The 16,676-nt window shown below is 37.2% G+C and overlaps 1 protein-coding gene across 3 annotated transcripts in view; it reads left to right on the top strand.

Annotated features, from left to right (window-relative positions):
* WDR33 (WD repeat domain 33) overlaps positions 1–13,552 on the top strand; it is a 112,829-nt gene extending 99,277 nt beyond the window's left edge. The window contains exons 16-23 of one of the 3 annotated variants that reach the window (XM_027854736.1): positions 54–1,151; positions 4,078–4,186; positions 6,299–6,348; positions 7,641–8,079; positions 8,988–9,154; positions 9,276–9,368; positions 9,686–9,892; positions 12,048–13,552. In XM_027854736.1, coding sequence (XP_027710537.1) covers positions 54–1,151; positions 4,078–4,186; positions 6,299–6,348; positions 7,641–8,079; positions 8,988–9,154; positions 9,276–9,368; positions 9,686–9,892; positions 12,048–12,224 — 2,340 coding nt within the window. In that variant the 3' untranslated portion in view covers positions 12,225–13,552. Of the gene's footprint in view, positions 1–53; positions 1,152–4,077; positions 4,187–6,064; positions 6,175–6,298; positions 6,349–7,640; positions 8,080–8,987; positions 9,155–9,275; positions 9,369–9,685; positions 9,893–12,047 lie in introns of those variants that run through there. The other 2 variants (XM_027854735.1, XM_027854737.1) reach the window with 2 other exon arrangements.
* The last annotated feature ends 3,124 nt before the right edge of the window (positions 13,553–16,676 follow it).

Genomic DNA, 16,676 nt, shown 5'->3' with positions numbered 1-16,676 from the left:
TTAAATGCTATAGACTTGTTTGATGATTATGATTTTTTGGTCTTCTTTAATAGCAACTCAAAATTGAAAGACTTGCACAGAAACAAGCTGAACAAGTCCAACCACCTCCACCACCAGGGGGTCCTCTACTTGGACCCCAGCCTTTTCCAGGACAAGGTCCAATGTCTCAGATTCCTCAAGGTTTTCAGCAGCCTCATCCACCCCAACAGATGCCAATGAACATGGCTCAAATGGGACCCCCTGGTCCACAAGGACAGTTCAGACCTCCCGGACCTCAGGGGCAGATGGGACCACAAGGTCCTCCATTGCATCAGGGAGGTGCTGGTCCTCAAGGATTCATGGGACCACAAGGACCTCCAGGGCCCCAAGGCCCACCACAAGGACTCCCAAGGCCTCAGGATATGCATGGCCACCAAGGAATGCAAAGACATGCTGGACCGCATGGCCCAATGGGACCTCAAGGACCACCTGGGCCACAGGGTAGTTCTGGGCCACAGGGTCCCATGGGCCCCCAAGGTCCACCTGGGCCACAAAGTCATTTGGGCCCCCAAGGTCCACCTGGTCCCCAAGGTCATTTAGGCCCTCAGGGTCCACCTGGTACTCAAGGGATGCAAGGACCACCTGGTCCAAGAGGGATGCAGGGACCTCCTCATCCCCATGGAATGCAAGGAGGACCAGGCTCTCAGGGGATGCAGGGTCCTGTGTCCCAAGGGCCTCTAATGGGTCTGAATCCAAGAGGAATGCAGGGACCTCCAGGTCCCCGAGATAACCAAGGACCTGCTCCACAAGGGATGATGATGGGGCACCCACCTCAAGAAATGAGAGGACCTCACCCACCAAGTGGACTACTGGGACATGGTCCTCAGGAGATGAGAGGTCCTCAGGAAATGAGAGGCATGCAGGGGCCTCCACCGCAAGGGTCAATGCTGGGGCCTCCCCAGGAAATGCGTGGGCCTCCAGGTTCACAGGGACAGCAAGGGCCACCCCAGGGTTCTATGGGACCTCCACCCCAGGGTGGCATGCAGGGTCCCCCAGGACCTCAAGGACAGCAGAACCCTTCAAGAGGGCCTCATCCTTCTCAAGGCCCATTACCGTTCCAGCAGCAGAAAACACCCCTTTTAGGTGATGGTCCACGCGCACCCTTTAATCAGGTATTTCTAGGTTACACTTTATATAGGCATTTGCACATTAAGAATATATATTCATACTGCATAGGCCCATATGATCATATTATACAGAGCTAAAAGGGAAGGGACCTTATCTATATCATTTAGTCTAACACGTATATTTTATAAATGATAAAACCTATGCCCAGAGAACTATTTGCCCATGGTCACACATATAGTAAATAAGTAGCAGAGGTCGCTTCAGTCTCAAGTCCACATTAAAGTGTAGGAGAGCTGAAACTTAGAATGATTTGAACATTACAGAACATGAAAAAAACAAAAGAACCGATTGGTGAATGGACAAAAATGGTGGAAGTGTATGTAGTTTAGCATAATAGCATTGAGACTGGAAAGCCATATTTTAGACAAGTTTATATTATCCTCTAGTAATCTCTTTAATCCTTTTATAAAGTATAAACTACTTGTAATAGAGTTGTAACATGCAATAGTGACAAAGTGAACTAAAAGAGATCAGTTATCAATTTTCAATGTACATTAAAAAAGATAACTCCTTTATCATTGATGCCTGAATGGAAAATTGTTTTTGTTTTAAGTTTTCCATCTATTTTAAGTCTTCTCTTTAACATACTGAGATGTTTAGGGGGAAGGGGGATAGAAGGTAAGACAGGAAGAGGTTTACTTTGGTGATGTTATAGAGAGAAAATAATGTTGGAATGTCCCTTTTTTTTTAACTAAATACGGTGGTATTTGAGGTATATTATTTTCTTCAGTGTTTGATGGGTTTGCAAATGAGAATCATTTTCAGACCTGTGAAAGAAGTGAAAATTAATTTGATTCTTTGGGTTCAAGAGCTTAATTTATTCTGAAATGATGGTTCTTTGGAATATTTCTTAGTCCACATATGCAAATACTTTGCAGTGGGATTTGGGGAAAGAGAATATGTTAATAAAAATAACTTCATTTTTTAATAAACTCTGCATATAAAACTCATTATATATGTATATACACACATATAGATAAAATAAATACAAAAAATGAGCTTACCAACCTTTTTAGATAAACGTATTATATATTTTGGTAAGCTCATTATATGTATATAATGAGTTTACCAACCTTTTAGGTAAACTGCCATCAACCTTTGGGTGTTTTTAGTGAGCAGTCCAAATAATTTTCACTGTTCTTTCCATACTTAATATAAATTGATTGATTATGCTTGATCTTGTTTTCAAATTTTTCTAAAATTCTTAACTTTCTTGCTGGCTTTTTTCTTTTGGGCTTAGTCTTATTTCTGAAAGAGGCCCTGGTAGTAATTTGCACTAAAACAGTTGCAAGTTTCACTAAAATTTAATTTTACTAAATAGGTATAATTGAGGTTTTATCTTCAATCCAAGGAAGAAAAATTTCCTATACAGTATTTTAAGCAAAGAAATCAAGAGAAGTAACAATATTTTCTTGAGAGAATTTAGAAATCACATTTCTAATAAAACTTAGCTATTGAAAAATTTGCAGAAAAAAATTAAGCTACAACAATAATGATTATTTCTCTTAAATTTTAGAGGTGAAAGTATAGTATATGCTTATTTTTTTGACTAGGCAGTGGGGTTAAGTGACTTGCCCAGGGTCACACAAATAGTAAGTGGCAAGTGTCTGAGGCCGAATTTGAACTCAGGTCCTCCTGACTCCAGGGCTGGTACTCTATCCACTGTACCACTTTGCTGCCCCCGAATATGCTTTTATTAAGGAGAATGGGCCATATTGCTCCTTTCACCTGGCCATCTGCATTGTGGGAGATTTCTTGCCTAAAGTTGGCTGGGGAAAGCTTTTGATTTTATCTTGGTCCGTAATTGAATTCTTAGCCCCACTGCCTCTACTTGTTTAGGATTTTCCAGTATGTGGACCAGATTAATCCTGGAACACACTGGAACTTTTCATATCAGTATTGTTTTCATTTTTATATTAATTGTATAAGAGTTCCTTTGTGATAAAAGTAACAGTGCTATGTTGGTAATTTAAGAGGTAATTTTATTAACTTAACAATTCATAGCACAATTATTCAGCCTTTAGTCATGACTATGTCCTTATATAACTAGAAGTAAAACAACATTGCCATTTTAATTTTTTTTCTTCTGGGCTAGTGCTTTGTTTTTATTTGTTGAATGAGTTTTTCAGGTTCATCTGATCCAAAGTTCTTGGGCTGAGTGTGAAGTTATTTATCTAATTATATATCTAATATACTCCCATTTTTCCCAAACTCACTTTCCATACCCCAGTGGCAAATGAGTTAAAGAAAGGTCTGAGGGGAAAATGTTCCATTAGGATTGAAGTCAGAACCAAAGGTTTAGGTAGAATAGATAAATCCTAGGAGATTTTAATATATCCTGAAGTATTAATGGTGGTACCTTTATTTGGAATGAGTAATAGAATGCCTGGTAAGGTAGAGAAGAAGAAGGAAGCAAAAGAAAAACAGAAAGGAGGAAGATTAGATCCTCATTTGTGGCATTTACCTGTTAGGTAGGATTATTTAAATATTTAGTACAAAAGGAGTTTGGAAGGAGAAAAACAAAAGTAAATACAGATTTGTAGATTCAAATTTTTTTGAAAGTGTGTATCTGTATAGCTGCTATATATAGTAATACAGAGTTTATAAGAAACAGATATTATTGTGCTATATTTTCTGATATCCATTTAAAATTTTGCCTGAAATAATTGAACTCATGAGTCTAAAGTACCTATATTTCCGGTTGTCATTGTTTCCTATAGTGAATATGTAGAATGTCATTAATTTTGAGATCTTTTTAAATGAAAGTTTACCTTAATGTCTTTTGCTAAGTATTTCCCAATGTATACTTTGGGACCACCTAATATTACTGTTCTGTTGCTTGGTGATGAAATTGTTATTCATGAAACACAAATCTGTGATTTCACTCCATTTAAAAAAAAATCTTTTCAGGAAGGACAGAACCCAGGCCCCCCACCCTTGATACCAGGACTAGGGCAGCAGGGATCACAAGGTCGAATCCCCCCTCTTAATCCGGGACAAGGACCTGGCCCTAATAAAGGTAAATATCTGGTTAGCTTAATAAAAGAGACCATACTCGACCACTTTGACAATAAGCAGAATTGAAAAATACTTGGTTCTTTGGTAAGTAAATAATAGTATGAACATTTGAGCCTTCTAGAAAAGAAACAGGACAGCCATTTGAGGTAATTGCTATGTCCAGTTTTGTTTTCTTATTAAATTTGACTTAGTATATCAAAAAAATAATTTGGCTCTTCATCACTAGGAGTTAGGAACTTTGAAATCACTTGTTAACCATAGTTAGCCAGGTTGATGTTCACAGTGTTCATGGTCTTATTTATTCAGGAGAGGCAGCTTGGCAGCTGGATAGAGTGCTGGACTTGGAATCACAAAGAACTGCATTCAGATCCTGTGTCTGACACACAGCCAGGCTGTGTGACCGTGGCAAGACACTTAACTTGTCAGAATCTCAGTTTCCTCATCTTTAAAAATGGGGACAATTTCTTTAGTAACCTACTTCGCAGAGTTATGAGGTTCAAATGAGATGTAAAGCTGTCTGCAAACTTTAAAACAATACATAAATATTAGTTATTGTTGCTCATTTCTTTTGAAAGTTTACGGTCTTTAAAAGTGGTTTGCGTTCTAGATGATCATAAATGAGTGCTTTTAGTCACTTTTGGAGGACCAGAGTGAGCGTTAAAGTTCAGATTTTTTCCATGGAGAGAAAAAACCAGAAGTTTCAACTGACTTTTAAAAATAATTGTGTCAGTTGTTGGATCTCAAAGTGATAAATTTATCTCTTTGAACTGTAATTGAAAATGAGAAAATAAGCAACAGTGTCAGCATTATGCATTATATTTATGAAGTTTGAAATTTTATAAGGGGAATTATAGGCAAAATTATGTCAAATTATATTCAATATTTGAAGTAAGAGCACATGGGAATCATAATTATAGATTTGGAAAGGACTTTGAAAAAGGCTGTCTGGGTCAGCCCCTGTCTTTAGGCAAGTAAATATGTAATGGTTTCCTTAAAGACCTCCTAGGATGGTGAATATGTAACTTACATTAGTGGTCATTTTTATGTTTTATCTTTCAGTGATGATGAAAAGTTAAGCCATGACATAGTGTTTCACCAGTAGTGATAAAAAAATTTGCAGACATTTTTTAAGTAAAGAGAGTAACTTTATTAAATGTATAAAGTGTTAAGATCATTGAGTAGTCAGAATTCAGGGGAAAAGTAAGTAATGGAGTGGTATCTAAGTCTGTATTCAATCCTAACAAGAGGTACCTAAAATAGATAATTTTGGTGATTACTTTGTAATTTATTTACAAAGAATTTTTCACAATTCTTTTAAACATTTTATTAGATAAACCCTATACCAATTAGAGATATGTTACCCCCATTTTACCAGATGTAGAAACAAAGGAGTGGTCCAAAGACTTCAGTGTCCTCACTAACATTAGAATCCCCAAATCCATTGTGATCTCTAGAATTTTTTAATTTGAAGTACTTTAAAATTTATAGATTTATATACTTATTTTAGGCATAAAGTGTGGATAGAGAAAAATTGTTAGAGGAATTTATCTTAATCCCATCAGCATGGAAGGTAATAGTTAAAGTTATAAAGAAGGAAGTTGGCCAAGAGGGAAAATATTGAAGAAAAGATTCAAAAGCCAAGCCTTTAAATTATTGGGACCTCCATTGAGGAAGAGTTTTGCCCAGAGGTGGAGCCATCACCAAACTGAGAGCCCCTCCTCTCTCTTCCTCTCCCCTACCCTTTGTGTCTGTCTCCATCTGTTTCCTTTTCCTTCTCTTTCTCTTTCTCTCTCTTTCTCTCTCCCTCTTTCCCTCTCTCTCTCCCTCTCTCTCTCTCTCTGTCTCTTTTTCTCTCTCCCTCCTCTCTTTCTCCTCCCAGGGACCAAAGGGAGAAGGGAGAGCCGAGAAAATGGCCCCGCCATCCCCTACTGGATTAATCAACGCCGCCGCCCCCATCACCGGTGGCCACGTCCCTTCTAATTTGTAGTGGTGGGTTTGTTTCCTTGGAGGAACAGGGTGTGGGTGAGACTGAATATTTTTTAAACAGATAGGAATGATAGGAGGAATAATACCCATTAGGTAAGTCATAGCAGTATGCCTTGAACCTCCTCAGGTAAAAAGGTCTGCTCTGTCAGAGGCTGCACCAAGTTCAAGAATCACAAGGTGAGAGAAGCTGTTTTTTAGCTGCATCTGTTTGAAGAATGTGGGCCAAGTTGAAATATAGGTATAGGATGTTTGACAGTCAGCTGAATGATTGATGAGGGTACTTCTTTCTCAGGTATCTTCCTGAGCAAAGATGGCCTAGAAATGATCTAGTTAATGAAACTTAAAAGGAAGATGAGACACAATAATGAAAAGGTTATAAAGGAAGGAGATATTTCTCTAAATGTTGTCTTTGTCCTAAGAACCGTAAGTTTTCTTATATGTTCAGTTTTTTGGAGGGGAAGAAAAATGAAAGAAAAGAAAGTGATAGAGGGATATTGAAATAAGAACTAGAACCAGTCTTAAATGCATGAGAGAAAAACTTTGGGCATGTGACAATCTTAAATTGTATCCTTTTACTTTTTCAACAGTGCTTCAATTTCTGTATGTGTTGACAGAATTTTATATAATGAAGCTGTATGTTCAACAGCTGAGGAAATAACACATTGAAAAAATTAGTAATTATAATTGTAAATATGCCACAGCAAATCTAATCAGCCACATAATATTTTTATTCATTACTTTGTATAAATTTTAAAATGTACTCAAATATTTTGAGAAGAGCCCAGTTTATGAACTTTTATTTCTGGGGGAAAATATGAATTTGGAGATATTGGTAGAATAACATCATCTAGTAGAAATGGCTTAAGAATGTGGTTCTGTAAATAATGAAGTGTAATGTAGGGGCGATTACTAAAGTCAACAAATACCTAGTAGAAAGAATCTCAGTTCTCAAATAATCCATTGTATTTTAGGAAAAAATCTGTTTTGTAAGAAACATACAGGAAAAAAAATCTGTATGTGCCTTTTTTTTTAAGTCATTGAATTAAGTTATATTGAGCTATTGAATGAAGAGTTAAGTTGAGTTAAAGTAGTAATACTGGTGACAATAGCTTGCTCTTGGTCACATATTGCTGGTATGCTTTCTTAGGCTGTAATATTAAGTGCACAGTTGAATTCTTGGTCTTTTGCTTCTGGCATGCACTATGAATTCTGCCTACTGTCACTTTACGAGCTTGTCTCTGACATATGGATCATTGTTTACTGGCCTTAAGGAAAACACTCTAGCTATTACTGAAAAGATTGGGAGCAATGACATATATCTTCTAAGGACTCTGATAGAACAAAGAGAAATAATTTGATAAATGAAAGATACTGACTATATTTTATAACTTTTTACTTATCTGACAATGAGAAATTTCTTAGAACATTTTCTAGAAGACATCATAAAGGTCAGATGTGTTCTCCTTTAGGTGATTCTCGTGGCCCTCCAAACCATCACATGGGCCCAATGTCAGAGAGGAGGCATGATCAGAACAGTGGTCCAGATCATGGTCCTGAGAGAGGGCCATTCCGAGCTGGCCAGGACTGTAGGGGTCCCCCTGATAGACGTGGGCCTCACCCTGATTTTCCTGATGATTTCAACCGACCAGATGACTTTCACCCTGACAAGCGATTTGGCCATAGATTACGTGAATTTGAGGGAAGAGGAGGACCTTTGCCACAGGAAGAGAAATGGAGGCGAGGAGGCCCAGGTCCTCCATATCCTCCAGATCACCGCGAATTCAATGAGGGAGATGGCCGGGGAGCAAATCGTGGCCCCCCAGGTGCTTGGGAAGGACGAAGACCTGCAGATGAGAGATTTCCCAGAGATCCAGATGACCCACGTTTTAGAGGAAGGCGGGAAGAAAGGTAGGTGGGTTATGTTTGGAGGTCCAAGTTGGATTGACCTTCAGAGTTACTTAAAGCCACTTCCATATAAAATTTTGTTTTTCATTTTGCCTGGGGGCATCATTGGATTTGGAAACATTTTATTGAAGGGAAATTGTGAAGAGGCAGCACTATACTTAATAATGACCTTTTCTTTCCCCTTAGTTCCTCACACATTCGGGATAGTCTCCTGTCTTCACTGTTAAGCTTCCATATTTACTTCTTTTACTCTCAGAAGTCTTAGAAACTTAAGAGTTTCTCTTCAGCCTTTTTGCATCTTAGTGTATTTTTAAAACTGGTAGAATTTTCCATATTACTCATTTGTTTAATACTGGCACAAATATTTATATCTTACATAGTTATATACTTATATAGTTTTTTTAATAATTATTTTATTTATTTTTTTGCTTTTTTGGTAAGGTATTCAGGGTTAAGTGACTTGCCCAAGGTCACACAGCTAGTGTCAAGTGTCTGAGGCCAGATTTAAACTCAGGTCTTCCTGACTCCAAGGCCAGAGCTCTATCCACTGCATCACCTAGCTGCCCCTATACTTACATAGTTAACTGATTTGAGTTGCTCCTTTTCTTTTCCCTATATGGTAGGTTAAAGTGGTCAAAAATGTGAAAAACAGAGTGAGACATGTAAAAGTCAGTAACAGTAATAATTTAATAATTTGGAGAATCACCACTTTAAGTCTTTATTTGCAAAAAAATTCCTTTAAAAGAATCTGTATTATATTTTAGTATTTAAGTTTATTTGAACCCTGTTCAAAAAAAAAAGTACTCAAAAGAAAGCTTTTCTCTTTACATAACTTTTTTTGGGGTTTATGCCTTTGAAGTAATAAGTATATTACTTTAGTTAACAAGCATAATTCTCTTTTTGTTTTATAGCTTTAGAAGAGGAGGTGCACCCCAACGGCATGAGGGTCGGGGTCCCCCCAGAGGAAGGGAAGGTTTTCCTGGTCCTGAAGACTTTGGGCCAGAGGAAAATTTTGATGTATCAGATGAGGCTGCAAGGGGAAGAGATCTTAGAGGCCGAGGCCGAGGTACTCCAAGAGGTATGAGTCAAAGAGGAGAGGCCCTTGGAAACCTTTAAAAAGTGGCAGGATAAAGAAAGTTATTAAAGTCCTGGAAAATAATTTGTGCGTGTAGTATTTTAATAATTTTTTAATTGCATAGGAGGACGGAAGGGTTTACTTCCCACGCCGGATGAATTTCCTCGATTTGAAGGAGGACGGAAACCAGATTCATGGGATGCAAATAGAGAACCAGGTAAATAAATGAGAAATTGTGATTAGCATATAGTGACTGTAAACAGGAAATAATGTAAATGTCAATATATAACCTAACTACCTCCCTCTCCACAAATAGTTATCAGTTGCTTTTTCTCTAACTTTAATCCAAACCATTCTAGTGGTTTGATATGTGCATTAATTTTGTGACTTAACTGGAATTTCTTTGTGACACTACCTTTTTGTGTTCATTGTAAGATCCATCTACTTCTGCTCACTGTATTTTCCAAATCATGAAGCTCCAAGAATGTTTCTGTTCATTGATATATGTGACAGAGGATTTTATTCCATGACCAGGCCATGAGCATTTCCGGGATGGTCCACGTCCTGATCATCCTCCTCATGATGGGCATTCTCCTGCCAGCAGAGAACGCTCTTCCTCTCTCCAAGGCATGGATATGGCTTCTTTACCACCCCGAAAGCGTCCCTGGCATGATGGACCTGGAACATCTGACCATAGAGAAATGGAGGCTCCAGGTGGACCTACAGAGGATCGAGGCAAAGGTAAAAATTGCAATTTCAGATTCCTGGGGTTATATGAAATGGCCTTACTACCAGAGTTATAGTGACAGTTAATAATGTTTCAGGGAAATTCTGTCTCCAGGGTCACCATTCTCATTTCTAGAATGTGCTTTTGTTCCCTATTGTGCCTTCCCATCCATCAAAATATTTTATATGATACAAGCTCAAGTATAAATTTAATGTTTATTAACAAGCACTTATTAAGCACCTTCGATATGCTAGGTCCCATGTTAAGTGCTTTACAGATATTATCTCGTTTCATCATTTTAAATGTAGACCAGTGAGTGGAGGCCCCAAGTGGCCTTGCTGTGTCTAATGCTTACGACTTAACTTCTTTATAGGAACAAGCACTATTTCATTTCGTAGGCACTAATTTGGTGTATTGGGTATTTGGCAGCAGTAATCACTGAATTATAAAAGAAACTTTGGGATCAAGCTAACTAATAGGTGGATTATATGGTCTGACATATAGGTTGAAATACTTTTCATTGCCAAACTGTCACACATAGTGCTTAAAATTGCACTGTTAAAGATTCATTCATCCCTTTGGATCCTGATGGTTTATCAGTGTTACTCTTTCTTAGTTTCATTTGAAAGATTGTCATCCAGGTCATGCCTATTAACTCTGGGTATCCCCCAAGGCTCTTCCTGGACCCTTTTATACTATTTTGCTTGGTGATCTAATCAGCTCCTATAGATTCATTTATCTATACACATTTGGTTCTCAGATAACATTTTTTCATTAAATTTTATTTTCAGTTGCAGATTCTCTCAATCCCTCACCCACTCCCCTACCCACTGAAGTAAAAAATGCAAAACCCATTATAGATAGGAAGTCATGCAAAACAGATTTCTGTATTAGTTATGTTCTCCCCTTTCACACCCTAACCTGAAAGAGACAGAGAGACAGAAAGACAGAGAGAGACTGCATTGAGTCCTTCAGTTTTCTCTGTGGAGATGGATAGCACTTTTCATCATGAGCCCTTGGGAACTCTGATGTGTTATTGTGTTGATCAGTGTTGTTAGGTCTTTCACAGTTGATTATCTTTACAATATTGCTGTTACTGTGTCAATTGTTCTCCTTTCTGTTCCCTTCATATCAGTTCATGTAAGTATTCCCAGGTTTTTCTGAAATCCCCTTCATCACTTCTTACAGTACAAAAGTATTCCATTCCAGATCTATTTATCTAGCCCTAACCTCTCTCCTGACCTCTACCCTGGTGTACACCCTCATCACCTCATTCCTGGACTGTTGTAAGAGCCTTGTACTTGTTTTCCTTCTTTCAAGTTTCTCCACTCCAATACATTCTCCACTCATCTGTCAGTGCCTATGTGGTCATGTCACTCCACCCCCACCCTATCTCAATATTTAACTCATGGCTCTCTTATTACCTCCAGAATCAAATATAAAATCTTGTTTGGCTTTTAAGTCCTTCATAACTTGGCCTCTTGACCCTATGTCTTCACAGGCTGTCTCTTATGCCTAGAACTCTTTCTTTACTCATCTGTCACTTGGCTTCCCTCAAATCTCAGCTAATGCTCCACTTTCCCAGTTCTTTTTACTCTCATTCCCTTTTCTTTGAGACTACTGCCCAATTTATCCTGTATATTTATCTGTATTTGTTTGTACATAGTAGTTTGCATGTCGTCTCTCCCGTTAAACTGTGAGCTTCTTCAGAGCAGGGACTGTTTTCTTTGTATCTTCCCTGTAAGGCACTTAATAAATGCTTGTTTGAATGACTTTTTAATTAAACCTATTTTCAAAAATTTTAAAAATAAAAGAAACCCTGCTTAGAGAATGAAACACAAGACAGGGTACAGATGAAGGAGGGTACTAAAATGTCTGCTTCCTAATTTTTCCAAGGGCTAACTCTGAACATTCAGCTAATTCCAAATGCTATCATTTGGGTGAATTGTTTATCATAATCAGACTTATATAGTGTTTTGCAGTTTACAAAGCACTTTCCTTACAATCCTGAGAATATTTAATGTAAACGTTATCCTTGTTTTAGAGACAAGGAAACTGAAACAGACAAGTGACTTACCCCTGTTATGTAGTTACTAAGTAGCAGAGCTGGGACTTACACCCTGGCTATATAGCAAAATCAGATGAGAAATAAATTTACTGTTGTTTCAGGACGAGGAGGCCCAGGACCATCCCAGAGAGTGCCAAAATCTGGACGATCCAGTTCCTTGGACGGAGATCATCATGATGGATACCACAGAGATGAACCTTATGGGGGTCCTCAAAGCAGTGGCACCCCTTCCAGAGGAGGAAGGAGTGGAAGTAACTGGGGGAGAGGAAATAACATGAACTCTGGCCCACCACGGCGAGGAGCATCAAGAGGTGGTGGAAGGGGTCGGTAGAAGAGGTTTTGGCTGGGAAACCCCCAGTCTTAACTGGACAGTATTTAAATAATTCTTGTGGACTCAAGAGAAATGAAAGGATTCCTGCACCACCACAGTACTGGTTGGATTCGTCACTGGGCTATTTTTATACCCAGTATCTCCCAATACGGTCTTCTAGATCAATAGACTGCTACTGGCTACATCATGGTAGCTGGTTTTCTGTTTTGTCCTGTCCACCTTTTTTCCCACCCCTGCATTGTTTTGTGAAGATAAAGCTGGAATCTTTTTTTTTTTTTTTAGTGTTGTGAGACATGGAGCACCTCCACAAATTTGAGTTCATGTCTAATTGGAAACTTGTTTCTATATGTACAGTTTGTCAGAAAAAAAAAAGTTAAGTTGTTTTTGTATGAATACAGAATGTGATTTGCGTAAGAATTAACACAACAATCATTGTGTCATGATTTTTATTTACAACTACAGTTGTGAAATACATGCCTTAACGAAACCCTTAACTTCTACAATATATTTCAATATCCCCAACCTTGTTAATTAACTCTGTTGAGTTGTTAAAGAAATTCTGTTAGTGGAATAGTAAATACTCCAAATTGAAGTTTGGTTATGATACCATGTGAGGCTGACATGCCAGATTGATTATCCTTCCATCATCTAAACTTCTAAGAATTGATTATGAATTCATTTGAAGTCAGAAACTCCTTACCATATAATAATGTTATGTACGGTGATCTATTAAAGTATCCTCCAAATGGAAATGAATTGATCACTATATATTAATAGTCTTTCTTTCCTGGTGCCAGCCCTAACACTGCTCTCCAGGAAAAGGTGGTCACTTTCTGAATTTCATGACCCAGTTATCTAATTCTAGAGCTTATGAGCCTGCTTGGTGGGTGAGTTCTTTTCTACTCACCACCTGAGGCAGAGGTAAGGTAGAAGCTACTTACATGTGGACCACTCATGACACCACAACCAGAAAAACACTGATAGTACCAATAACAACTGAGAGCATTTCTTTGAACTGTTATTGTATTTTTACCACTTAAAAGAAATTGTCATTTAAATTTTTTTTACCTTGTTTTTCATAAAAGTTGTAAAGCATCCCTTTTTAAGAACTGTCTTCTCCATCAACACATATTCTTGTAGCTTGTAAATTATAGTTTGAGAAGACTTTTTTCACATAGGCCATTGTAGGAAACTTCCTTCTTCTACCCCTAAACCAATGAATGTTCCATCTCATAAACCAGAAACAGAAAATACCTATTGAGAATACCTTGAAAATTCAGTACTGAACATAGTGTGTGTGTGTGTGTGTGTATATATGGAAGGAATTTGTTATAAATATACTTATCTATAAATGATGCCGCTCTTCTCCTTCCCCACAAAAGCACTCATTATACTAAAATATCCTTTAATTACCAGCACAGGCTTTCCTCTTAAGTGGTAGTACCTGGGTAACAGTAAGCACTGACAGGAGTTTCACCATAGTATCATTATAACCAAATAAGTCATGAACGAGAGTTATGGATAATTGTGTGTTTCAAAAGAAAAACCATTATGCTGCTTACATTAATTTTTTACTTCATATAACAGACCTTTGAGGTTAAGCAGAATAGTAAGTACTCTCTATTGGGTACAACTGTTTTGTGAGAATGATTAAGATTTGGACTTCAGTATATTGTGACTTTTCTCTAGATGGCAATTGATCCAAAGCATAGGCATAATTAAAACTTGTTTAGATCTCAAATTGTTGACAAGAAGTTATAAAGGAAACATGTTGAAACTGAAGAGTACTTTAGAAAGAAAAGTGGATCATCTTCAAAGTTTAGGTCTACTTTACTAAATATTTGGTTCAAAACATTTTTTCTCTTGTGTTGGCTATTTACTGCTAGAGCTAGAAAAGAGGCAAGGAAAGGCATCAAACTGCCTCTCCAATAGTTGAATCTAGGCAATTTGGTATGAGACAACCTGGAGCAGAAAAGTCAATTCAAGACTCTTGGCAAAATTTTGTCCAGAGAGTAAATCAAGAGGTCAGTTTAGCTGCTTCATTTAAAGGACCCAGGACCAAGTAAAATTACTTTTTATTTAACCTCCACCACCTATTGGAAAACTAGCTAATATCTGGCAGTATTAACTTTTTATGCCCTGAAACAAAATTCAAGAAATAATTTATCATTTGGACCCGGAACCTTAGCCATTATCTAGTCTAGAGCTCTCTCAATCTTTTTTGGTATCAAGGACCCTCTGTTGGTCTGATAAAGCCTAGGGACTCTACAGAATCATGTTTTCAAATGCATAAAGTACACTGGATTATAAAGGAAACCAATTCTACTGAAGTAGCTTTCAGATTATTTTAAAAGCAAGTTCATGGATTAAGAAAGCCTGACTAGTTGAGGGCTCTCATTTTTACAAATAAGGTGACTGAGACCCAGAAAAGTTAAGTGATTTGCTCTAGGTCACAAGTTAGAATATCATTATTAAGGAATTCAAATTTATTTCCAAGGGTGTATCTGGGAATGGACAGGGTAAATAAGAAAAATCAAATTCTCCAAAGTTGAAAATCTAAAATTAATAATACTTTTTAGAAACCCAAGGGATAAAAAGGCTTATGTAAAACAAAAGTCATCAATAAAACCTTATTTTATAAAAAACAAAAGCTAAATGCTCCGACTTATACTAGGCTGTTCTCCACATTTATTAAAGCATTTCTTATAATTTTAAATTTTATGCCTTGATCAAAAGCAGTTAAAGCTGTCTATAATGAACTGCATTGTTGGCATGTTAACAATGATTCTATCCCTGAAGAATAACCCATTTATTAAATGCATAGAGATAATATGCATGGAATTCTCAACTGTAATGGTCACTGTACATATTAAATGATTTTTAATTTGTATAAAAAATAGGTCTTTAATGAGTATCTCAAGTCTCTATTAAATGCTGTTTTATATAGGACAAGCATTGGTCTTAAACCCTCTTAAATTAAGTCAACATCAACAAAGAAAACACTTGGCTTATAAATATTACATACTGTGAATATAAAATCTTTTTCAACCAGTCACACTATACTCATTCTAAAGAGACTGTTTACTATAATATAATGGATTAGACAAGACAAACATTCACACAAAATGCTCATTAAGGATTCTTCACAAGACAATCAGTGGTACCATGATTTGAAAGTCAAAATTTATTGTAACCCAATACATTAATACAGTATTACGATACTGTCTTTGAGAGGTAGATAGTTATCCCTATTTTAGAGATAGGGAAACTGAGGCAGAAAGTTATAACTTGCCCAAGTCACACAGAATATCCAAAGAATTTCAATGAGAATATTCATACCAGAGACGTAACCTGAGTATACCATAGATGGGACAAAGGCTATCATATACACCCTCTTAGCAATCAACATCTCCTGTACAAGAGTTGGCAACACTTCTGGGAATCAGGGAAATATGACAGCACACACCCAAGTCCAACTGCATGTAAATACTGCCCAGCATTTCTGTTCCTGAATTCAAGCTGCAATCAATGTTTCTAGTGCCACTTGGTGTACTATTAAGAGTACTGTATGTCATATCTAGCCTAAAATCACAATGGTGAAAGGCCAATTATTCAAACTGATAAAATCTTATTCAAGATTTGCAAATTTTTAATGTATAACAGTGTAACACTTATCTTTTGACTTTTGATAAGTTTTTCTATTTTTAATCAGTAGGCTCACAATCAAGTTTAAAGTGCAATATAAACTTGTAAATAAAAAAAGGATATTTAGTAAGATTGTTGAAACTTAGGAATAATAACCAAGAATGAGGCATTTGTCTACTAATGGAAACACCAACAGTACCTTACAATTTTTTGTCCATTTACAAAGTTGTATACTACAGATTAAAGACTAATAATAATATTTAAAAGTCTGACATTAGTTCTAACAGAAAATACATGTATGGTTTAACTAATTTACTCCCTTTGGACACAACATAAATTTTGTAGTAACTTGCTGTCCCAGCACCATGTAGCCGTCTGTATTCCCGGCTGATGTCTTTGAACTTGCCAAGATGACAGCTCCTCCTGTGGCAAGTTCTAGGCATCATGGCTGTACGCGGGCACATTTCTCCTTTATCACTGTGGCTTCCTGAAGCACAGACCGTTTTCCCTTAATCCTACAAGGCACTTTAACGGCAACTTCAGAAGAAACATTCAGGAGAAAATAGAGGTGAATTACATAACTACAAATAAAATTCAGCTTTCAATATTAAAATTGCACGGACGTCTAAACTCACATTGTAAGGTTCAAAATCAGTTGTTTAAAACTATGAGTGAGGGAAAAAAAGGCTAGGGTTGGTTAAGGTATTGTGTGCTCAGGTAATTTTAAATGAAAGAAAAAAACGATGAGATTAAA

Source organism: Vombatus ursinus, unplaced genomic scaffold (genome assembly GCF_900497805.2).
Source record: "Vombatus ursinus unplaced genomic scaffold, bare-nosed wombat genome assembly UNPS02010548.1, whole genome shotgun sequence".
Classification (NCBI taxonomy): Eukaryota; Metazoa; Chordata; class Mammalia; order Diprotodontia; family Vombatidae; genus Vombatus; species Vombatus ursinus.
Note: the sequence above shows the minus strand (reverse complement) of the source record. Positions and strands in the feature narration are given on the sequence as shown.